At 44.7% G+C, this 26,000-nt stretch overlaps 1 protein-coding gene across 2 annotated transcripts in view; it reads left to right on the plus strand.

Annotated features, from left to right (window-relative positions):
- rtf1 (RTF1 homolog, Paf1/RNA polymerase II complex component) overlaps positions 1-26,000 on the plus strand; it is a 207,319-nt gene that overhangs the window by 59,286 nt on the left and 122,033 nt on the right. For both annotated transcript variants that reach the window (XM_059951609.1, XM_059951615.1), the window contains exon 3: positions 19,555-19,702. In XM_059951609.1, coding sequence (XP_059807592.1) covers positions 19,555-19,702 — 148 coding nt within the window. The remainder of the gene's footprint in view (positions 1-19,554; positions 19,703-26,000) is intronic.

Raw genomic sequence — 26,000 nt, forward strand, 5'->3', positions numbered from 1 at the left:
TCGACCCTTCATCGCTTGCCTCCGAGTTCCACGTCTTCCACCCCGGACTCCCTGGTGGTCTTCCGAGCGCACGTCCACCTCCCTCGGCGTCTTTCTCCCGACTCCCCTCACACCAAAAACCCCTCCCCCAAGTTCCCAGCCTCACAAGACACAATAACATTCCCCATTGATTAACAAATGAATACAATTACCGTATCAGCCATTCTAAAGCGAAACAACGGCGAGAGAAACACTTATCTGACAAAGAAGCATTCCTACTTGTAACAAACCAAAGAAGCCATTTTGAGTAACATACACAGGACATTGTACACCTCTATCATGTCTCGCCTCATCCTCTTCCTCTCCAAAGAGTAAAGCCCTAGCTCCCTTAATCTCTGATCATAATACATACTGTCTAAACCAGGCAGCATCTTGGTAAATCTCCTCTGTACCTTTTCCAATGCTTCCACATCCTTCCTATAGTGAGGCGACCAAAACTGGACACAGTACTCCAAGAGTGGCTGAATGAGAGTTTTATAGAGTTGCATGATTACCTCGCGACTCTTAAACTCTGTCCCTTGACTTATGAAAGTTAACACCCCATAAACTTTCTTAACTAGCCTATCTTCCTGTGAGGCAACTTTCAGGGATCTGTAGACATGTACCCCTAGATCCCTCTGCTCCTCCACACTACCAAGTATCCTGCCATTTACTTTGTACTCTGCCTTGGAGAGTCCTCACCGTCATCAAGTTCCCTCTCATTGGTGAATACCGAAGAGAAGTATTCATTGAGGAACTCGCTCACTTCCACAGTCTCCAGACACATCTTCCCATATTTGTCTCTAATCGGCCCTACCTTCACTCCTGTCATCCTTTTGTTCTTCACATAATTGAAGAATGTCTTGGGGTTTTCCTTTACCCTACTCGGCAAGGCCCCCTTCTTGCTCTCCTCAGCCCCTTCTTAAGCACTTTTCTTATATTCCTCAATAGCCCCATCTGATCCTTGCTTCCTAAACCTCATGTATACTGCCTTCTTGCACTTGACTAGATTTTCCACCTCACTTGTCACCCATGATTCCTTCAGCCTCCCATTCTTTATCTTTCTCACCGGGACAAATTTATCCCTAACATCCTGCAAGAGATCCCTAAGCAATGACCACATGTCCATAGTACATTTCCCTGCAAAAAACGTCATCCCAATACAAGTTCTTGCCTTATAGCCTCATCATTTGCACTTCCCCAATTAATTATTTTCCTGTCCTCTCTGATTCTATCCTTTTCCATGATAATGCTAAAGGCCAGGGAAAAACTAGATACAGTATGGCATTCCCCCTAGTTGGCCTGTCAACATACTGTGACAAGAATCTGTCCTGGACACTGAAGAAACTCTGCCCCATCTAAACCTTTGGAACTAATCAAGTGCCAATCAATATTAGGGAAGTTAAAGTCACCCATGATAACAACCCTGTTATTTTTGCGCCTTTCCAAAATCTGCCTCCCAATTTGCTCCTCAGTATCTCTGCTGCTACCAGGGGGCCTATAGAATACTCCCAATAGAGTAACTGCTCCCTTCCTGTGCCTGACTTCCACCCATACTGACTCCAAAGAGGATCCTGCTACATTATCCACCCTTTCTGTAGCTGTAATAGTATCCCTGACCAGTAATGCCACCCCTCCTCCCCTTTTTACCCCCTCGGATAGGGATACTCTTAAAACACTGAAATCCAGGAATATTGAGAATCCATTCCTGCCCTGTTGCCAGCCAAGTCTCTGTAATGGCCACTACATCATAATTCCATGTATGTATCCAAGCTCTCAGTTAATCACCTTTGTTCTTGATGCTTCGTGCATTGAAGTACACGCACTTTAGCCCTCTTATCTTACTACCTTTACACCCTTTATTCTGCTTATCTTTCCACAAAGCCTCTTTATATGTTAGATATGGCTTTACTCCATGCACTATACTTGCAGTTCTCACATGACCTTTATCCTCCTCCACCTCACTATCTGCTCTAACACTCTGGTTCCCCTCCCCTGCAAATCTAGTTCAAACCCCCTGGAACAGCGCTAGCAAACTTTCCCACAAGGATATTAGTTTCCCTCCAGTTCAGGTGCAGCCTGTCCCATCAGAACATGTCTCACCTTCCCTGGAACAAGGCGCAATTGTACAGAAACATGAAGCCCTCTTTCCTGCACCAACTCCTTAGCCAAGTATTTAGCTGCATTATCTTCCTATTTCTAGCCTCACTAGCACCTGGGATGGGTAGCAATCCTGAGATTGCAACCCTTGAGGTTCTGTCCGTCAATTTTGCACCAAACTCCCTAAACACTCTTTGAGGAACTCCTCCTTCCTATCCATGTTGTTTAGGGATCCCTACATGGACCACGACATCTGGCTGCTCACCCTCCCTCTTGAGAATACCAAGAACTCGATCCGAAATATTGCAAACCCTGGCTCTCGGGAGGCAACAAGACCATCTGAGATTCTTGATCTCTCCCACAGAACCTCCTATCTGTCCCCCTAACTATTGAATCCCCTATCACTACTGCTCTCCTCCTTTCCCTCCTTCCCTTCTGACCTGTGGGTCCAGTCTCGGTGCCAGAGACATGACCACTGCAACTTGTCCTTGGTAGGTCATCCCCACCAACAGTGTCCAAAACGGTATACTTATTGATGATAGGAACGGCCACAGTGGTGCTCTGCTCTTCCTGTCTAATCTCCTGTCTATTTCTGCCTCTGCCTCATGAATGATCTGAAGTTCATCCAGCTCCAGCTCCAATTCCCTAACTTCATTTGTCAGGAGCTGCAGCTAGATGCACCTTTTGCAGGTGTAGTCATCAGAGACAATTGTGCTCGCCCTGACTTCCCACATACTGCAAACGGAGCACCCGACTGCCCTAACTGCTGCCTCCATTACCTATTTCTAAGCTAATTAGATTAATTAAAGGAGCTTATCCGGCCTTACCTGCCTGGGAGGCTCAGCTTCTGCTTGAGTCTCGAGCCAAAAACTTCCTACTCTGTCTCCCACTACTCTGTTGCCCACTCCATTAATCTGCTCGCTTTTTAAACTCTCCCGCTGTCCCAGAGGCCGACCTTCACGCGCTTGCGCAGTCGTGCCCTGTCCAAGCTGCCGCTGCCAATCCAGTTTAGCTGATCCCTTAGTAGGCTCACTGACAAACTGCTCTAAAAAGCCATCTCGTATGCAATCAACAGGGTGATGAATAGGGCTAAAGGTGTTACATTTGAATGGGTACTATATGCAGAATAAAATAGGTGAACTTGTAGCACAGTTACAGATTGGCATGAATCTCTGAATCATGGCTGAAAGAAGATTTGAGCTGGGAGCTTAATGTCCAAGGATATACATTGTAGCGAAAGGACAGACAGATAGGTAGCTCTTGGTAAGAAATGATATCAAATCTTCAGAAAGAGGTGACAGGATCAGAAGGTGTAGAATTGTTGTGGGTGGAGCTTAGAAACTACAAGAGTTAAAATACCCTGATGGGAGTTGTATACAGATATCGAAATGGCAAAGATGTGAGCTACAATGGATGATAGAAAATGCAACATTCAATGTCAGGGGTATGTAAAAAGAGCTACCCTTTCAGTTAAGATAGCAATCAAGATTTAAAAGGCAGAGCTTTGCTGCAGTTTCTTAGTTGAGGAACTGCCAGTCAGCAAGAGGGATTTATTTGAAATGCCAATAAAAACAATTTATGCAAGCAGACCAGCCATTCTTTTGAGTTTGCCAATGGCTTTGCTGTTCAGATTTGAGCAAGGTTAAATACATTCCTCATTTGTTAGGGCATAGTAGTTTAGTGAGAATTGCTCTTGTTCTGTGTGTGATGTGGAAGTATGGGAGACCTCCAGCCTCCAGATAATTGCATCTGCAGAAGGTGCACCAAGCTGCAAGTTCTGAGAACAGGTATTAGGAACTGGAGCTGTGGCTGGATGACCTTCAACTCAACCGGGAGAATGAGGAGGAGCTATAGGGAGGTAATCGTCTCTAGGTTGCAGGAGACAGGTAATAGGATGACTGTCAGCAGGAGGAGGGGAACTGCATAGCTAGTGCAGAGTATACCTGTGACTATTCCCCTCAATAAGTATACAACTTTAGTTACTATTGGGTGACAACCCACCGGGAGCTACACTGACCAGGTGTCTGGCACAGGTCCGGTGCTGTGGCTCAGAAGAGCAGAGGGGTGAAGAGGACTGCAGTGTTAATAGGAGATTCCATAGTCAGAGAACAGAGACAAGATTCTGTGGACGCAGTAGACACCCCCGGGTGATATGTAATGGGAGCGTTAGCCAGGGTTAGAATTGTCTCAGATCGGGTCCATAGCATTCCCAAGGGTGAGGGTCAGCAATATGGTACATATTGGCACCAATGACATGGTTAGACAAGGTGAGGAGGTCCTCTGGAGATTTTAGAGAGCTATGTGGAAATGTGAAAAACAAGACCTCCAGGATATTAATTTTGGGATTGTTGCCTGTGCCATGTGCCAGTGAATAGGATGAGTTTGGCAAGTGAATGCATGGCTGAGAAACTGGTACAGGGGGCAGGGGTTCAGATTTATGGATCATTGGGATCTCTACTGGGAAAGTTATGACCTGTACAAAACGCATGGGTTACACCTGAACTTTGGGGGGAGGGGGGGTGAACTAATATCCTTGTGGGCTGGTAGACTGGAGTTGCTTGGGAGGGTTTAAACTAATTTGATAGGGGGGTGGGAACCAGAGTGAAAGTGCTGAGGATGAGGTAGTAAGTTTACAGAGGCAATGTGTAGACTCCTAGCAAGGAGAGGATGTTGATGGGGCAAAATTGCAGTCAACAGGATGAGTTACAAAGTAATAGGCAGACAAAATGCACACAGTATACAGAATAAAGTAGGTGAGCTTGTAGCAGTTACAGATTGGCAGGTATGATGTTGTAGGCATTGCTAAATCATGGCTGAAGGAAGATTTTAGCTGGGCGCTTAATGGATACACGTTGTATCAAAAGGACAGGCAGGAACAAATGGGCAACAAATCTGTTGATTTTTTAAAAAGTGAAATCAAATGTGAGGTAGGGTCAGAAGGTGTTGAATCATAAGACTATAAAATTTAAGAGCAGAATTAAGCCATTACATGGCTGATCCAATTTTTCTCTCTGCCCCTTTCTCCTGCTCTGTGATATCCCTTCATGCACTGATCAATCAAGAATATATCAACTTCTGCCTTAAATACACATAAAGACTTGGCCTCCACCGATGCTTGTGGCAAAGCACTGTACAGATTCATTACTCTCTAGCTAAAGACATTCCAAATCATCTCCGTTCTTTCTCAAAGGCAGGTCGTGCCTTATGAACCTAACTGAATTTTTTGAGGATGTGACTAAACACATTGATGGAGGTAGAGCAGTAGGTGTACTGTATTTGGAATTCAGCAAGGCATTTGATAAGGTACCCCATGCCAAGCTTATTGAGAAAGTAAGGAGGCATGGGATCCAAGGGTACATTACTTTGTGGATCCAGAACTGGCTTGCCCAAATAGTGGTTGTAGACTGGTCATGGAGGCAGGTGAGCAGTGTTGTGCCTCAGAGATTTGTTCTGGGACCCCCTACTCTTCGTGATTTTATAAGTGACCTGGATGAGGAAGTGGAGGGATGGGTTAGTAAATTTGCTGATGACAAAGGTTGGGGGTGTTGTGGATAGTATGGAGGGCTGTCAGAGGTTACAGCGGGACATTGATAAGGATGCAAAACTGGGCCGAGAAGTGGCAGATGGAGTTCAACCCAGATAAGTGTGAGGTGGTTCATATTGGTAGGTCGAATATGATGGCAGAATATAGTTTTAACGGTAAGACTCTTGGCAGTGTGGAGGATCAGAGGGATATTGGGGTCTGAGTCCATAGGCACTCAAAGCTGCTGCATAGGTTGACTCTGTCGTTAAGAAGGCATACGGTGCATTGACCTTCATCAATTGTGGAATTGAATTTAGGAAACGAGAGGTAATGTTGCAGCTATATAGGACCTGGTCAGACCCCACTTGGAGTACTGTGCTCATTTCTGGTCGCCTCACTACAGCCAGGATGTGGAAACCATAGAAAGGGTACAGAGGAGATTTACAAGGATGTTGTCTGGATTGGGGAGCATACCTTATGAGAATAGGTTGAGTGAACTCGGCCCTTTCTCCTTGGAACGAAAGAGGATGAAAGGTGACCTGATAGAGGTGTAAAAGATGATGAAAGGTATTGATCGTGTGGATAATCAGAGGCTTTTTCCTAGGGCTGAAATGGCTAACACAAGAGGGCACATTTTTAAGGTGCTTGTAAGTAAGTCCAGAGGAGATGTCAGAGATAAGACCACAGAGTGGTGAGTGCATGGAATGGGCTACCGGTGACAGTGATGGATGTGGATACAATAGGGTGTTTTAAGAGACTCGTGGATAGGTACGTGGAGCTTAGAAAAATAGGGGGCTATGAGTAGCCCTGGGTAATTTCTCAGGTAAGAACATGTTTGGCACAGCTTTGTGGGCCAAAGAGCCTGTATTGTGCTGTAGGTTTTCTGTTTCTCTTTTTCTAAACAGACACTGTTCTATTTAAAGACTGTGTCCTCTAGTCTTAGACTCTCCCACCAAAAGAAACATCCTCTCCATATCCACTCTCAAGGCATTTCCCCATCTAATAGGTTTCAATGAGATCACCCTTCATTCTTCTGAATGAGCCTACAGCAATCAAACACTTCGTCACGTTGTATGACAAGCCATTCAACCCTGGAATCATTTAGTGAAGCTCCTTTGAACCCCCTCCAGTTTCAGCGGATTCTTTCTAAGATAAGGGTCCCAAAACTGCTTTCAGTACTCACCAGTGTTTTATAAACTATCAACATATCATTCTTGCTTTTATATTCTAGTCATTTTGAAATGAATGCTAGCATCGCATTTGCCTTCCTTACCAGAGGCTTGACCTGCAAATTAACCTTTAGGGAATCCTGCACAGGGATTCCCAAGTCCCTTTGCACCTCAGCATTTTTGTATTTTCTTTGCATTTAAAAAACAGTGAACCTTTTCATTTCTTCTACCAAAGTATGTGACAGCATTTTGGATAGAGGTAAGGAACCGCAAGGGTGGGAGGGTGCCACCATGCAAGGGTGCCCTGGTGGGAGTTGTATACAGGCCCAAAAATGGTAGGAAGGACATTGTCTACAAATTACAATGGGAGATGAAAAATACATGCAAAAGGTCAGAGTTACAATAGTCATGGGTTATTTCAATATGCAAGTAAATTTGGAAAATCAAGTTCATGCTGGATCCCAAGAGAAGGAATTTCTAGAATGCCAACGAGGTGGCTTTTTTAGGGCAGCTCATAGTTGAGCCCAGTAAGTGATCAGCAACTCTGGATTGAGTGTTGTGTAATGAACCTGAATTGATAAGAGAGTTTAAGGTAAAAGAACCCTGAAGAGCAAGTGACGTATAATCAAATTGACTCTGAAATTTGAACAGGAGAAGCTAAAGTCAGATATATCAGTATTAGAGTAGAGTAAAAAGATTTACAAGCATAAGTGAGGAGATAGCCAGAATTGATTGGAAAAGAACACTGGCAGGAATGATGGCAGAGCAGCAATGGCTGGAATTTCTGGAAGCAGTTTGTAAGGTACGGAATATATACATCCCAAAGAGGAAGGTATTCTAAAGGCAAGATGACGCAACTGTGACGAACACAAGAAGTCAAAGTCAACAAAAAAGCCAAAGAGAGGGCATATATTAGAGCAAAAATTAGTAGGACGTTAGAGGATTGGGAAACTTTTAAAAACCAAAAAAGGCAACTAAAAACTTATTAAGAAGGTAAAGATGGAATATGAAAGTAAGCTAGCCAATAATATTAAGGAGGTTGTGGCAACCCAATTTCTGCGCAGGCGAACCGGCTCACAAATAGCCAGTGTGCGGGGAGAGACTTTGGTAATGCACCTCTGAAGTCATTTTCGCCTGGAAAGGGCGGGTGCTAGGGATTAAATGCCAGTGTCGCGAAGTTTGAATAAACTAGTCTCGAAATGACTTGACGACTGCGTGTCGTTGTCTCTCACTCTGTATGTAGTACATCGCTACATTGGTGACCCCGACGGTCCAAACAGGATTTGGACCAAAGATGACCGACTCTTCATCTGTTCATGCAGTTTCGCTAATACTGCCGACTTTCTGGACGCTACGACCACATGTGTGGTTTAACCAAGCAGAAGCCCAGTTCCAGATTCGGCAGATATCTTCTGATTCCACACGTTACTATCACATGGTGAGCGCCCTTGACCAGGAGACGGCCGCCCGGGTTGCGGACTTCATACAGTCGCCCCCGGAAGAAGGCAAATATGAAGCATTCAAAGCGCTGCTCATTGAGACCTTTGGCCTCTCACCTGGACGGTTTGGGAGACAGGCTGCCGTCAGCATTGATGAACAAGATGCTGGCCCTGGCTGACGGACACAAGCCCTGCCTCATGTTCGAGCAAGTGTTCCTAGAGCAACTGCCCGAGGACATGCACCTGCTGCTGGCCGACGCAGATTTCAGCAACCCCCCCCCCCCCCCCCCAAGAAGGTGGCGGCCCGGGCAGACGTGCTGTGGAAAGCCAAGAGGGAAAGTCCGTCAGTCAGATTACCAGGCCACGCGCCCAACAGCAGACCAGACCAGGCCCGGCAGGGGGGCGCACACAGAGGCAGGAGTGAGGAGGACAGTGAACAGTGGTGTTTCTACCACCAGTGGTGGGGCACAGAAGCCCGCCGTTGTTGCCCGCCTTGCAAGGGCCAGGGCCAGCTGCCGCTAATGACTATGGCAGCTGGCCGCCAGGACAGCCTCTTGTACGTCTGGGACAAACAGTCGGGACGCTGCTTCTTGGTCGACACCGGAGCAGAGATCAGCGTCTTGCCCCTGACGGAGTACAACACTCGCAACAGGAAGTCAGGACCCACCCTGAGGGCCGCAAACTGCAGCACGATACAGACCTGCGGCACCCGCACAGTGCAGCTACAGTTCAGCGCCAGCCGGTTCACGTGGGATTTCACACTGGCCGCGGTGGCCCAACCACTCCTGGGGGTGGACTTCCTGTGAGCTCACAGCCTGCTGGTCTACTTGCAAGGGAAAAGACTGGTACATGCCGAGACTTTCCGGACATTCTCTCTGGGTGAAGCCAAGTTGCCGGCCCCACACCTGGACTCCATCACGCTGTCAGACACCAAATTCACCAGAATCCTGGCATACTTTCCATCGATTCTGGCACCGCAGTTCACGGCAGCCATGCCCAGACACGGGGTACAGTGCCACATCCCGACCCAGGGACCATCCCTCCATGCCCGCGCATGAAGGCTCCCCCCGGAAAAGCTCCGCCTGGCGAAGGAGGAGTTAAAGAGGATGGAGGAATTGGGGATCGTACGGAGGTCGGACAGCCCATGGGCCTCCCCCCTGCACATGGTGCCCAAAGCAGCCAGGGGTTGGAGACCATGCGGCAACTACCGCAGACTGAACGAGGCTACAACTCCAGACTCCTACCCCGTGGCACACATAAAGGACTTTGCAGCAAAGCTGCACGGGGCAAGAATCTTTTTCAAAGTAGACCTCATCTGGGGATACCATCAAATCCCGCTGCACCCTGAAGACATCCCCAAAACAGCACTCATCACCCCATTCGGCCTGTTCAAGTTCCTCCGAATGCTGTTCGACCTGAAGAATGCCACACAGACGTACCAGCGGCAAATGGATGCAGTGGGACGTGACCTGGACTTTGCGTGCATCTATTTTGACGACATCCTTATAGCCAGCAGTAGTTGTCAGGAGCATCTGTCCCACCTCCGCCAGGTCTCTTCCTGCCTGAGTGATTTTGGCCTCACGATCAACCCGACCAAATGCCAGTTCGGTCTCGATACCATCGACTTCCTGGGCCACAGGATTACCAAAGACGGGGCAACACCTCTGCCCGCCAAGGTAGACGTGATCTGCCACTTTGCCCGGCCCAACACAGTCAAAGGCCTGCAGGAGTTCATTGGTATGGTGAACTTCTACCACCGTTTCCACCCCTCAGCAGCCCGTATCATGCGCCCTTTGTACACCCTGATGTCAGGTAAAGGCAAGGACATTACTTGGGACGGAGAGGCCGTGGCCGCTTTTGTTAAAGCCAGGGAAGCCTCGGCAGATGCCGTGATGTTGGTGAACCTCAGAACAGACGTTCCGACTGCCCTCACAGTGGACGTATCCGACACAGCAGTCAGTGGGGTGCTGGAACAGCTCATCGAGGGGCGCTGGCAACCCCTGGCGTTCTTCAGCAAGCACCTACGACCATCCAAACTCAAGTACATTGCTTTCGACTGGGAGCTGTTGGCACTGTATCTGGCAATCCGGCATTTCAGGTACTGCTTAGAAGGTTCACCGGGTTCACAGACCACAAACCGTTGACCTTCGCGTTCACTAAGGTGTCCGATCCCTAGTTGGCTCGCCAGCAGCGACATCTGTCCTACATCTCTGAGTACACGACGGATGTCCAGCATGTCTCGGGAAAGGACAACGTCGTGGCGGACGCACTCTCCAGACCAGCTATCCAGGCTCTGTCCCTGGGGGTGGACTATGCAGCACTGGCAGAGGCACAGCAGGCGGACAACGAGATGCCCAGCTAGCTACAGGACCACAGTCTCGGTTTTGCAGCTGCGAGACTTTCTCGTAGGCCCAGGTGAGAGGACCCTCCTGTGCGATGTGGCTACTGGCCAACCTCGTCCCATCATTCTGGCAGCCTGGAGTCAGCGAGTTTTCGACTCCATACACGGTTTGGCGCACCCATCTATCAGGACAACCGTCAGCAAGTTCGCGTGGCACGGACTTCGCAAGCAGGTCAGTGAATGGGCCAGAATGTGTGTGCAGCGCCAAACAGCCAAGGTGCAGCGGCACACTAAAGCCCCGATGCAACAGTTCGAACCCACCCACCGGAGGTTCAACCACATTCATGTGGATATTGTGGGCACCCTACCCGTGTCCCAAGGAGCGCAGTACCTCCTAACTATGGTAGACCAGTTCACGAGGTGTCCAGAGGTGGTCCCGTTCACCGACGTATCTGCCAATTCTTGCGCCTGAGCACTGATTGCAACCTCGGTAGCACGCTTCAGGGTACCGGCCCACATTACCTCCGACAGAGGCGCCCAGTTCACCTCCAGCCTGTGGTTGGCTGTGGCCAGCCTGTTGGGAATGCAGCTACATCACACAACTGCCTACCACCCACAGTCGAATGGACTAGTGTAACGCTTCCACTGTCACTTGAAGTCTGCTCTCATGGCCCGCCTGAGAGGACCTAACTGGGTGGACGAGCTTCCCTGGGTCCTGCTTGGAATTTGCACAGCGCCCAAAGAGCATCTGCATGCCTCGTCGGTCGAGTTGGTGTATGGCGCGCCCCTGGCCGTCCCAAGAGAGTTCATGCCAGCCCCAAGGGGGCAAGAGGAAGAACCGGCAGCAGTCCTGGACAGGCTATCTGGCCTCCGTACTAACTTCACAGCACGGACGGACCCCGACCCATGTACCCAAAGACTTGCAGAACTGTAAGTGTGTGTTTGTACAAAGGGGCGGACACCGGGCACCACTACAGCAGCCGTATTAGGGGCCATTCAAGGTGATTGAACAACAATGGGTCCACGTACATTCTGGACATGGGGGGGGGGGGTGGGGGAGAGAGAGGAGGTTTTCACGGTGGACCGACTCAAACCAGCCCATGTGGACTTGGAGCAGCCTGTCAAAGTTCAGGCACTGCGGCGCAAGGCAGACCTCCCAAGCAGAGGCTGATCCAGACTGTGGACATTGGGGGGTGTATTACCGGTTCTGGGGGGCGGTTATGTGGCAACCCACTTTCTGCGCAGGCGAACCGGCTCACAGATAGCCAGCGTGCGGGGAGAGACTTTGGTAATGCACCTCTGCATTTCCACCCAGAAAGGGCAGGTGCTAGGGATTAAATGCCAGCATCGCGAAGTCTTGACTAGTCTTGAAACGACTTGACGACTGCGTGTCGTTGTCTCTTGCTCTGTATGTAGTACATCGCTACAAGGTTACCAAAAGTTTACATAAACTGAATAAGATGAGAGTAGCTATTGGTCGCCGAAAAATGATGCTGGTAGTTACGGTGAACAAGGAAATGGTAGAGAAGTTTCTTGGGAAACTGAGAGGTCAGAAGCCAGGTAAGTCACCTGGACCAAATGGTGTACTGTTCAGGGATCTGAAAGAGGTGGCTGAAGAGATTGTGGAGGCATCATTAATGATCTTTCAAGAATCACTAGATTCTGGAAAGGTTCCGGAAGACTGGAAAATTTCAAATATCCCTCCACGCTTCAAGAAGGGAGAGAGGTAGAAGAAAGGAAATTATAAGCCAGTTAGTCTAACCTCAGTGATTGGGAAGATGTTGGTGTTATTTGTTACAGATGTGGTTTCAGAGTACTTGGAGGCAAGTGATAAAATAGACCTTAGATAGCATGATTTCCTTAAGGGAAAACATTGCCTGACAGATCTTTTGGAATTCTTTGAAGAAATAACAAGCAGAACAGGCAAAGGAGAAGCGTGGATATTGTGTACTTGGCTTTTCAGTAGATTTGTGACAAGGTGCCAGACAGGTGGCTGCTTAACAAATTGCAAGCCCATGGTATTACAGGAAAGATTCTGTAATGGATAAGGCAGTGGCTGATTGGTAGGGGGCAAAGCGTGGGAATAAAGGGAACCTTTTCTGGTTGGCTGCCTCTGATTAGTGGTGTTCCACAGGTATCTGTAATAGGATTTTTTTTAACATTATATGTCAATAATTCGGATGATAGAATTGATGGCTTTGTTGCAAATTTTGCTGATGATACTAAGGTGGGTAGAGAGGCACATTGTGTTGAGGAAATAGGCTTTAGAAGGACTTGGACTAGGAGAATTGGCAAAGTGGCAGATGGAATACAGTGTCGGGAAATGTATGGTCATGCACTTCGGCAGAAGAAACGAAAGAGCTGACTGTTTTCTAATTGGAGAAAAAATACAAAAAAACTGAGGCAGAAAGGGACTTGGGAGTTCTTGTGCAGGATTCCCTAAAGGTTAACTTGCAGGTTTAATCTGGTAAGAAAGTCCTCTTCATTTCAAGAGGATCAGAATGTAAAAGTAAGAATGTAATATTGAGACTTATAAAGCACTGGTGAGGCCTTACTTGGAGTATTGAGAGCAGTTTTGGACCCCTTTCTTAGAATGGACATTCTGAAATTGGAGAGAGTTCTAAGGGTTTCCAGGGTTGAATGGCTTGTCATATGAAGACCATTTGATGGCTCTGGGCCTGTATTCACTAGAATTCAGAAGGATGGGGTGGTGACCTCTTTGAAACCTATCGAATGGTAAAAGAGAGGATGTGGAGAGGATGCTTCCTATGGTGAGAGAATCAAAGACCAGAGGATACAGTCTCAGAATAGAGGAGTGTCCTTTGGAACAGAGGTGAGAATAAATTCCTTTATCCAGAGATGGTGAACCTGTGGAATTCATTGCCACAGGTAGCTGTGGAGACCAAGTCATTGTGTCTGTTTAAGGCAGAGATTGATAGATCCATGATTGGTTAGAACATAAAGTGATATGGGGAAATTGGGGTTGAGAGGGAAAATGGATCAGCCATGATGAAATGGTGGAACAGACTCAGTGAGTCAGGTAGCGAAATTGGGCTCCGATACCACATGGTTTTATTTTACAATAGTCCTGATGGATTTGATATGCAGGTAGATTGGGAAAATCAGGTTGGTACTGGATTCTAAGGGGAAATTTGTGGATTGCCTATAAGATGGCTACTTAGAGCGGCTCATAGTGAGCCCGCTATGGGACCAGCTATTCCAGATTGAGTGTTGTGCAATTAACTGGGATTGATTAGAGAGTTTAATGTAAAGGAGCCCTGAGGGGCCATGGATCATAATGTGATAGAATTCACCTGTAATTTGAGAGGGAAAGTTAAAGTCAGATGTATCAGTATTACAGTGGAGTTACAAAGGGAATTACAAAGGCACGTAAGAGGAGCTGGCGGAAGTTGACTGGATGGCGACGCAGGGATGGCGGCAGAGCAGCAATGGCTGGAGTTTCTGGGAGTAATTGAGTAGGCACAAAATAGATGCATCCTGACAAAGAAGTATCCTAAATTTAGGCAGGATAACACAACCTGGGCTAACAAGAGAATTCAATTCAAACATAAAGCATATAGTAGAACAGAATTAGCGGGCATTTGGAGCATTGGGAAGCTTTTAAAAACCATAAGAAAACAACTTTAAAAAAGTCATAGAGGGCAACGATGAAATACAAAGGTAAGCTAGCCAATAATATTAAAGGATACCAAAAGTTTCTTCACAAATATAAAAAGTAAAAGAGAGGTGAGAGTAGATATCAGAATGCTAGAAAATGATAAAGGTAGTAATGGGGCTCAAGAAATTGCAGTCAAGCAGAATAAGTATTTTGCATCAGTCTTCACTGCAGAAGTGAGTGAAGTTACCATTACTAGTTGAAGATTCTTGGGAAACTGAATATCTGAAGGTAGATAAATCACCTGAGCCAGATGGTCTACACCCAAGGATTCTGAAAGAGGTGGTTGAAGAGTTTGTGGAGGCCTTGGTAATAATCTCTCAAGAATCAATAGAATATGAAAATTTCAGATGTCACTCCATGCTTTAAGAATGGAAAGAGGTGGAAGAAAGGAAATTATAAGCCAGTTAGTCTAACCTCAGTGGAAGGGAAGATGTTGGAATTGATTATTAAGGATGTGGTTTCAAGGTACTTGGAGGCACATGATAAAATGATCCAAAGTCATATAACATATAACCATATAACAATCACAGCACGGAAACAGGCCATCTTGGCCCTCCTAGTCCATGCCGAACCCTTAATCTCACCTAGTCCCACCTACCCGCACTCAGCCCATAACCCTCCACTCCTTTCCTGTCCATATACCTATCCAATTTTACCTTAAATGACACAACTGAACTGGCCTCTACTACTTCTACAGGAAGCTCATTCCACACAGCTATCACTCTTTGAGTAAAGAAATACTCCCTCGTGTTTCCCTTAAACTTCTGCCCCCTAACTCTCAAATCATGTCCTCTAGTTTGAATCTCCCCTACTCTCAATGGAAACAGCCTGTTCACGTCAACTCTATCTATCCCTCTCAAAATTTTAAATACCTCGATCAAATCCCCCCTCAACCTTCTACGCTCCAATGAATAGAGACCTAACTTGTTCAACCTTTCTCTGTAACTTAATTGCTGAAACCCAGGTAACATCCTAGTAAATCGTCTCTGCACTCTCTAATTTATTGATATCTTTCCTATAATTCGGTGACCAGAACTACACACAATATTCCAAATTTGGCCTTACCAATGCCTTGTACAACTTTAGCATTACATCCCAACTTCTGTACTCAATGCTTTGATTTATAAAGGCCAGCGTTCCAAAAGCCCTCTTCACCACCCTATCTACATGAGACTCCACTTTCAGGGAACTATGCACAGTTATTCCTAGATCTCTCTGTTCCTCTGCAATCTTCAATGCCCTACCATTTACTCTGTATGTTCTATTTGGATTATTCCTGCCAAAATGTAGAACCTCGCACTTCTCAGCATTAAACTCCATCTGCCAATGTTCAGCCCATTCTTCTAACCGGCATAAATCTCCCTGCAAGCTTTGAAAATCCACCTCATTATCCACAACACCTCCTACCTTAGTATCATCGGCATACTTACTAATCCAATTTACCACCCCATCATCCAGATCATTTATGTATATTACAAACAACATTGGGCCCAAAACAGATCCCTGAGGTACCCCGCTAGTCACCGGCCTCCATCCCGATAAACAATTATCCACCACTACTCTCTGGCATCTCCCATCTAGCCACTGTTGAATCCATTTTATTACTCCAGCATTAATACCTAATGACTGAACCTTCTCAACTAACCTTCCATGTGGAACTTTGTCAAAGGCTTTGCTGAAGTCCATATAGACTACATCCACTGCCTTACCCTCGTCAACATTCCTCGTAACTTCTTCAAAAAATTCAATAAGGTTTGTCAAACATGACCTTCCACACACAAATCCATGCTGGCTACTTCTAATCAGATCCCGTCTATCCAGATAATTATAAATACTATCTCTAAGAATACTTTCCATTAATTTACCCACCACTGATGTCAAACTGACAGGTCTATATTTGCTAGGCTTCCTTCTAGAACCCTTTTTAAACAATGGAACCACATGAGCAATACGCCAATCCTCTGGCACAATCCCCGTTTCTAATGACATATTAAAGATCTCCGTCAGAGCTCCTGCTATTTCTACACAAACTTCCCTCAAGGTACTGGGGAATATCCTGTCAGGACCCGGAGATTTATCCACTTTTAAATTTCTTAAAAGCGCCAGTACCTCCACCTCTTTAATTGTCATAGGTTCCATAACTTCCTTACTTGTTTCCCACACCTTAGACAATTCAATATCCTTCTCCTTAGTGAATACCGAAGAGAAGAAATCATTCAAAATCTCTCCCATCTCCTTCGGTTCCACACATAGCTGACCACTCTGATTCTCTAAGGGGCCAATTTTATCCCTCACTATCCTCTTGCTTTTAATATAACTGTAGAAACCTTTCGGATTTACTTTCACCTTATTTGCCAAACCAACCTCAGCATGGTTTCCTTGAGGGAAAGTCTTGCCTGACAAATCTGTTGGAATTCTTTGAAGAAATTAGCAGGATAGATGAAGGAGAATCTGTTGATGTTTTCAGAAGGCTTTTGATAAGGTGCCAATGATATTACAGGATAGATGCTAGCATGAATGGAGCATTATCTGATTGGCAGGAGGCAAAGAGTGGGTTGGTTGGTTGCCAGTGACTAGTGGTGTTCCACAAAGGTGTTTGTTGGGACCGCTGCTTTTTACGTTACGTCATTTGAGTTGGATGATAAAATTGGATGACCAAGTTTGTGGATGATATGAAGATCAGTGGAGGGGCAGGAAATGTTGAGGAAGCTACATGCAAACTTAGACAGATTTTGTGGCCGATGGAGTGCAGTGATGGGAAGTGTATGATCGTATATACTTTGGTTTCAAAGGTACATTTAATGTCAGAAATGTATACAATTATACATCCTGAAATGCTTTTTCTTCGCAACCATCCCCGAAAACAGAGGAGTGCCCCCAAAGAATGAATGAGTTAAATGTTAGAACTGGAAAGTCTCCCCACCTCAGCTCCCCTCCCTCCCTCATGTAAGCGGCAGCGAGCAACGATCCTTCTTCCTCCCCCCCCCCCCAACAGCTATAAAAAAGCATCAGCGCCTACCATCAAGCACTTCAGTGTGCAGCAAAGACACAGACTTGCAGTACTCCCAAGATGACTTGTTCACCCGGTATTCAACATACCACAGGCTCTCTCTCCCTATTAAGGAAGAAAGAGATGTCCCATTTCACAGCCGGGGTGGGGGGGGGGGAAACACATCACCATTACTTTCGCCAATCACCTTTCCAGCTCTTAGCTTCATCCCACCCCCTCTGGTCTTTTCCTATCATTTTGCATTTCCCCCTCCCCCCACTACTTTCAAATCTCTTACTATCTTTCCTTTCAGTTAGTCCTGATGAAGGGTTTCGGCCCGAAACTTCGACAGTATTTCTCCTTATAGATGCTGCCTAGCCTGCTGTGTTCCACCAGCATTTTATGTGTGTTGTAACAATCAACTTGCTGGTTTACAATGTTATAAGTTCATTACATCACTTTTTCCGAGCTCTGTACCCAAAGATCTCCGGTCTCTGGGCACCCAGCCGTAGATCTTCCGACTCGCACAACAATACACTGATCTCCTGACATTACACCAACCTTCGAACTGCCCGTCTCCAGAACCATGAAATCTCAAACTTCTGTAGGTGAACAAAGCTGTTAGGCTGCGCCCTTGGCATGTCAAATAATGGCCAGTCATGAATCCCCGAGAGTGGGATCCATTCCCGCAAAGAACTGAAGTCAGTGTGTAACTCCAGGTCGGGGTCTTCAAAAGAACCCTGAAAGGGAAAAATAGTGATATTAAAGATAGAAATAGAGCTGTTTCCAAAGATACAAGAAAAGGAGTCGCTGTTTGGTAGAAAAGTTAAAGCATACATTATTTTCTAAATTGGGAGAAAAAAATTAGGTAAAAAGGGCTTTGGGAGTCCTTGTGCAGGATTCCCTAAGGTTAATTTGCAGGTTGAGTCAGTGGTGAGGAAGGCAAATGCAATGTTAGTATTAATTTCAAGAGGACTAAAATGATAAAAGCAAAGATGTAATGTTTGAGGCTTTATAAAGCACTAATGAGGCCTTGTTTGAAGTATTATGAGCAGTTTTGGGCTCCTTATCTAAGAAAGCATGTGTTGACATTGTAGAGAGTTCAAAGGAAGTCACGAGAATTATTTTGGGATTGATAGGCACCATATAAGGAGCATTTTGATGGCTCTGGGCCTGTTCTCACTTGACGTTTCCTATGGTGGTAGAGCCTAGGACCAGAAGACGCAACCTCAGAATAGAGCGACATCCATTTAGAACAGAGAATGGAGGTATTTCTTCAGCCAGAGGGTGGTGAATATGTGCAATTCATTGCTACAGGCAGCTGTGATGACCAAATGATTGGGTATATTGAAGGAAGAGGTTGATAGTGTTGTTTAGTCAAAGCACGAAGGGTTATGGGGAGAAAGCAGGAGATGGGGCTGAGAGGGAAATGGATCAACCATGATGAAATGGCAGAGCAGACTCGATGGGTCAAAATGGTCTAATTTTGCTTTTACATTTTGTGGTACATTTTAAGTACATCCTTCTGTAAAAATGGACACCCGAGAAGACAATGGCAAAGATTATATTATGCTTGAACCAATGGAGACTTTGAGTCTAGGAGGTGCAATTTGTACAAATTGTTGGTTATGCTACTATTGGAGGATTGTGTGGTTCAAATTGCCATTTTACAGCAAGTGTGCAATTTAGCAAAGGATAGTGCAGAAAAGATTAATGGGTTGCTTACATAGAGAACTTGTTATAAGGGGAGATGAGATGGATTTGGGTCTTTTTTTTTTCTGGAGTGAAGGGGAGTTAATGGATGACCTTGGAGGTTTATTTAATTATGAAAGCTGTAGATAGGGTAGAAAGTCAGTCTTTTATACAGATAAAGAATCTTAAAACTAGAGGGCATATGTTTAAAGTGAGAGAGAAAGATTTAAAGATGATCTGAAAGGAAGTTTTTTTCCCTCACATACTGTGTGGTTTGTACATAGAACAAATTGCCACAAGTGGTATCATCGGTTACAGTTAGTCTTTGACAGGAGAGGAACTTGGATAGGAAAGGCATGAATAGGAGACATGGGCCTTATGCAAATAAATGGGATTAGTGCCAATAGGCAACTTGTCCAGCAAGGACTAGTTGGGCTGAAGGGCCTGTCTCTGTGCAGTAGACTCTGAATGTATGACACAAACATAAAACCTAGCTTCTGCACAAGATAATGTTTGTCTTAAAAGATTACCTTGCTTGTTGGGTATACTGAAGGAGGTTGTACACAGCAGACAAGGTTTGTTTACAGTGTATCTTTCTTCACAGTGGACTGTGGGAGGCAGCAAGACCAAAAAGAAGGGGAAAGGCAAGAGTGGAGAGAAGAAACAAACTACCAAGAGGGCAGTGAACAAGGCAGCGTCTTCAGGCAGCTCAGCGGAAGACAGCTCTGGAGATACTTCTGCTCCAGAAGAAGGTAAAGACCATACGATATAGAAGCAGAATTGGACCATTTAGCCCATCAAGTCTGCATCATCATTTCATCATGGCTGATCCAATTTTCCTCTTAGCCCCAGTCTCCTGTATTCTCACTGTATCCCTTCATGCCCTAAACAAGCAAGAATCTATCAACCTCTACCTTAAAAGATTTGGTCTCCACAGCTATCTGTGGCAAAGAATTCCAAAGATTCATAACTTTCTGGCTAAAGTAAATTCCTACTCTTCTCCGTTCTAAAATGAAACCCATCAATTCTGAGACTGTGTCCTCTGGTCTTAGACTCGCCCACCATGAGAAACATCCTATCGACATCCACTCTATCAAGACCTTTCACAATTCAATAGGTTTCAATAAGGTCACTGCTCATTCTTCTGAATTCCAGTGAATACAGGCTCAGGGCCATCAAATACTCTTCATGTGACAAGCCATTCAATCCTGGAATCATTTTTGTGAACCTCCTTTGAACCCTCTCCAGTTTCAGCACATCCTTTCTATAATAATAAAACTGCACTCCTAGTGAGGTTTCACCGGTGTTTTATAAAGTGTCAACATTACATTCTTGTTTTTATATTCTAGTTTCTTGAAATGAAAGCTAACATTGCATTTCCCTTCCTCACCGCAGACTAAACCTGTAAATTAACCTTTAGCGAATCTTGCACAAGGATTCCCAAGTCCCTTTGCACCTCATTTTTTTTGTATTTTCTCTCCATTTAGAAAATAGTGAGCCCTTTCATATTCTACCAAAGTGCGTGACCATACATTTCCTGACACTGTATTCAATCTGCCACTTCTTTGCCCATTTTCTTAATCACTCTAAGTCCTTCTGTACCCTCTTTACTGCCTCAAAACTAGCTGTCCTGTCCACCTTATCAGATGCGAGCTTTGCAACAAAGCCATCAATTTCATCATCCAAGTCATTGGCATACAGTGCCTACAAAAAGTATTCTCCTCCCCCCCCCCCCCCCCCGTAAGTTTTCATGTTTTATTGTTTTCCCTTTGACATGAAGGAGTCTTATTCTGTTGATCAGTGTCAAAAAAGCTAAATTAAACCTACTGTGATTCAGTGTTGTAAAACAAAACATGAAAACTTATAAGGGGGTGAATACTTTTTATAGGCACTGTATAACACTAAAGAATCAATCCCAACACAGACCACTATTCATTGGCAGCCAATATTTGAATCCTGCCTATCAGCCACTGCTTTATCCATGCTAGAATATTTCCTGTAATACCATGGACTCGTAGCTTGTTAAGCAGCCTCATGTGTGGCACCTTGTAAAAGGTCTTTTGACAATCCAAGTATAGAACATCAACTAATTCTCCTTTGTCTATCTTGCTTGTTATTCAAAGAACTCCAACAAGTTTGACAGGCATGATTTTCCCTTGAGGAAACCTTGCTGACTATGGTTTGTTTTATCATGTGTCTCCAAGTACCCCTAAACTACATCATCAACTCCCAACATCTTCCCAGACACTGAGGTCAGACCAACTGGCCTATAGTTTCCTTTCTTCTGCCCCTCACTCTTCTTGAATAGTGGAGTGACATTTGTAATTTTTCAGTCTTCTGGAACCATTCCAGAATCTAGTGATTCTTGAAAGATCATTACTAATCCTCCACAATCTCATCAGCCACCTTTCAGAACCCTGGGGAGTACACCATCTGGTCCAGATGACTTAGCTTCTTTCAGACCTTTTCAGTTTCCTAAGAACCTTTTCTGACATACTGCTAGTCTTCCACAGTGAAGACTGATACAAAATACTCAGTTTGTCCACCATTTCCTTGTCTCCCATTACTATCTCTCTAGCATCGTTTTCCAGTGGTCCAGTATCCACTCTTGCCTCTCTTTTACACTTTATGTATCTGAGGAATTCTTTAATATTACTGGTTCGTTTTCTTTCAAACTCCATCTTTCACTTAATGACTTTTTCTCTGTTGCTGCCTGTTGGTTTTTAAAAGCTTTTCGATCCCCTGTGACTTCACACTAACTTTTGCTCTTATGTGCCCTCTCTTTGGCTTTTATGTTGGCTTTGATTTCTCCTCTTAGCCATGGTTGTGTCATCTTTCTGAAAAACCCTGGTTTCCTTGGCTGCGTAATTCTAGGAAAGACTACCTCCAGCCCTGCCAGACTCGTGAGATTGAGAAATTCCTGCTGGTGTGAATGCTGTGTAATTTGCTATCCTGTTACAAATTTGTGTCACGAAATAACATACAGTACATTGCGGACAATTAAAGGAATTATATTTATGAATCTTAAGTAACGAATAACAAAAACAAAAGGGCCCATTCTAATTAAATGGTTAAAAGTGTACAAGTTGGAGCTCATCTTGAACTTCTCTGTCACTTAGGAGCTGGGCCCTCATCAGCATGAATGCCCACACCGCCTTCCAAATGTAGCCTGCGATCCATCTTGAACAAACAGGTCACATTGGATCGTATGCTACCACCAATTCTCTCTTCATCTCCCACCAAAAAAAACAAGGCTAACCTTACTGTACCTCACAAAAAAAGCCTCCCGCTAATTGGATGGCATACATTCAACATCATCCCTGATCTTAAACAGTAACTCAAACAAGCCAAAATGGAGCAAGCTGAAAACAAGCAGCTCTTACAAAACTTCCAAAGTGAAATACATACAGCATAACAATAAAAATATGAACCAGGGCATTACACTTCCTTTAGAATACTTCTTCCTCTTTGGGATGTATACATCCTGTGCCTTCCGAATTGCTTCCAGAAATTCCAGCCATTGCTGCTCTGCCATCCCTATCAGTGTACTTTTCCAATCAGTTCTGGCCAACTTCTCACTCTTGCCTCTGTATTTCCTTTCACTCCACTGTAATACTAAAACATCAGACCTCAGCTGCTTCTCCTCAAATTTTATGGTAAATTGTTGGTATTCTAGAGAGAGAGGAAGGGAGAGAAGTTAGCTCACAGCCATCTCTCGTTTAGGAATGAGCAATAAATTGTTGGGCCAGAGGGCATAGCTCCTATATAGAAGGATGTCTCTTTAGAACAGAGATGAGTAATTTTTTAGCCAGAGGGTTGCAAATCTGGAGTTTATTGCCACCAGTCGTTGTGGAGGCCAAGTTATCAGGAGGTTGCTGGTTCTTGATTAGTAAGAGTGTCAAAAGTTACAAGGAAAAGGCAGGAGAATGGGATTAAGAGGGATAATAAAATGGCTGTGATGAAATGGTGAAGCAAACTTGATGGGCCAGGTAGCCTACTTCTGCTGTTATGTATTACAATCTTATGGTATATTGCAGTGAGGGTGCGAGAAGAGTTATTAGAGGCAGATGCAATTACAAATGTTTGGACAAGGTCATGGGCAAATGGGTTTAGTGTAGGTTAGCATGATAAAAAGGCTATAAGTTATAGAAGGGGTATTAGACCATTTGGCCTGATGTGGGGGGAAAATAAGTATATTCCACCTGAGTGAGAAGAATCTGAATTGTGTGATGTTTGGAGATGAGTGAAGCACATGAATATAGAATGTAAGCAGATGTTTTGTTACAGAGAAGTACTTTTACAATTGTGTAGATCATTGGTGAGGCTACACCTGGAGTATTGGCCACAGCTTTACTTCATGTACCCAATAAATACATGAATTCAGATAATCTTAAACTTTTGTACTTTTGTTATTGTAAGAAACAGCATGTAAAGAAAGAAGGAATGAGTCACAGAAGATACATGCCAAACCAAGCATCATCCTAGTAACAAGTGAGAAAATCTGCAAATGTTGGATAATCAAACAAGCAACTCACACATAATGCTGGAGGGACTCAGCAGAACTGCTATGCATCCTAGTAAACATCATCTTCAGCGAGCCCCGCCCAAGCCTCAACATTGTTTTAATAATGGGGCAACTAGAATTGAATGTGACACTCTAAATGTGTCTTCATCAGAGTTTTATAAATCTGTAACATAATTTCCTGGTTCCTGAGTTTTGCCTCAGCTAATGTCTCCTTTACCACCCTATCAACCTGTGCAGTTGCTTTTAGGAACCAAGTACGTTGACTCCCAAGGTATCTTTGTTCATGCCGTTAGTATGGTGGATGTGACCAAGTAGTCTGGAAGTCCATTGGCGATTTAAGAAAACAAAAACTGGACTCTCCCTCTATGTTGGATCTTCCAAAATGCATCACACCGCATTTTACATATTAGATGTACAGCATGGTAGCTGGCCCTTCTGGTCCCAACATGCCTGTGCTGCTAAATTACAGCCATGTCACCAGTAAACCTACTAACCTGTAGGTCTCTGAAATGTGAGAGGAAATGTGCATGGGGAGACTAGTCTCCAATAAATGTTATTTGCATCTTTGTGCCCATATCTATATTTGATATATATCCTTTAGCAATCTGTACAATCCACCATGCCGCCAAATTTTGTGTCATCTGCAAATTTACTGACTCACCCTATCACACGTTCATTCAAATCTACATCTATGACAAACAGCAGATCTCAGTATGATCCTAATGGACTCCACTAGTCACAGAACCCTAGAATAAGACCCATCTACCACTATTCCGTCAGACACTGGGTTACCTATTCACATATTTTTCAAGAGGCCATATGCTACCTTGTTCCTTACCTTGCAAGGTTCTGGCCTCTTGGCATGCTCCACTTCAGTCTCACGACCCCCTACGTCCTTCTCATTTAAATCGACACAGTATTCAGGATCACACCCATGTTCTCTACCTCTAAACGCAAGTTGCTGCCTTTGTCTTTGAGTCGTTCTGATTATCCTCTAGCTCTTAGTGAAGATGTACAATGGTTTGGGATTTTTTTTTCTAATTCTACTTGCCAAGGACTTCTCATAACCCCTTCTAGCTATCCTACATCTCTTCTTGAATTCCCTTCTGGCTCCATCATAGTCCTCAAGTACCCTGTTTGGTTTTGCTTCCGAAGCTTTGCATCTGCTTCCTTATCCTTGACTAAATTAGCTACCTCTCTCTTCATCCATGGTTCAGGTTTACGTTCCCCTCATTATTTTATGCCTCTCCTTTTATTTCCTTTACTTGAACTCCTACCCCCTCCCAGCTCTCTGATTTGCTATCCTATCTAAAGAATTATTTTAGGCTAATGATTGAGGCAGTTAAACACTAATACATCATTGGTCACATACTTCCAATCACAAGCATGACCCTCTGCATTCACCTATGCTTCAGTGATCAAACTAATTTTCCATCCAATTTGTCAATTTGTTCTGAAATCCATGAGTTCCAACCATTTGGTCCAGTTGCAATTGTGTCAAAAGTTTTAGTGAACCATAAAATCGTAATAGCATGAAAACAGGCTAATTGGCTCAACTCATCAATCAATTAGTGAACACCGTCTGAGTAAATCCCATTACCCATTTGTAATCCATAACCATCTATGCTAAAGTGATTCAAATATTCATATAGGTACAGGTTAAATCTGTCAGAAACCCAGCTTCCTTACTTGATCTTGTAATTCCATATCTCTCAGTAACGTACTTTTTAGCCTCCTCAGCTTCAGGGGAATAAAAGATCCAGACTTTCCAGCATCTCCTCATGGTGAAGGAAAGGAAACCTGTTCTTTGAAGAAGAGCATCACTGATGATGTTCAAAGAACGGGGTTTACTGTCCTCTATCATTGAGACTACTTTCATCTATGTCTCCTCCACTTCCCGGTCATCTACCCTCACCATATCTTCCTGCTGCCTTAACAAGGACAGAGTTCTTTTTGTCTTCATCTATCAACACATGAGCCTCTACATCCAGCACATTATTCTCCCCAATATCCACCATCTACACCAGGATCCTACCACAAAATGCATCTTTACTTCCCCCACTTTCTGCAGGGATCATTCCCTCTGTGATTCCCTTGTCCATTTGTCTCTCCCCACTAATCTTTTTCCTGGCACTTATCATTTCAAGTGGAAGAAATGTTAACACCTGCTCATTTACCTCCTCCCTCACCTCCATTCTGGGCCCCAAACACTTCTTCCAAGTAAGGCTACACTTCACCTGTGATTCTGTTGGGGTCATCTAATGTAGCATATGGTCCTGATGTGATCTTCTCTACGTTAGTGAGACCCAATGTAAATTGTTGATGACCTTCATCCATACATAAAAAGTGGGATTTCCTATTCTGACCTGTCTGTTCCTGGCTTCCTGTACTGCTATGTTGAGGCCACTGATTGGAACAGCAATACCTCATATTCCATGTGTACCTCCAAACTAATAGCATGACCATCAATTTCTCTAATCTGGCTATTTCCCCTCCCCCTTCCCTGTTCAGTTTCACCACTCTGC

Source organism: Hypanus sabinus, chromosome 2, assembly GCF_030144855.1.
Source record: "Hypanus sabinus isolate sHypSab1 chromosome 2, sHypSab1.hap1, whole genome shotgun sequence".
Taxonomy (NCBI): domain Eukaryota; kingdom Metazoa; phylum Chordata; class Chondrichthyes; order Myliobatiformes; family Dasyatidae; genus Hypanus; species Hypanus sabinus.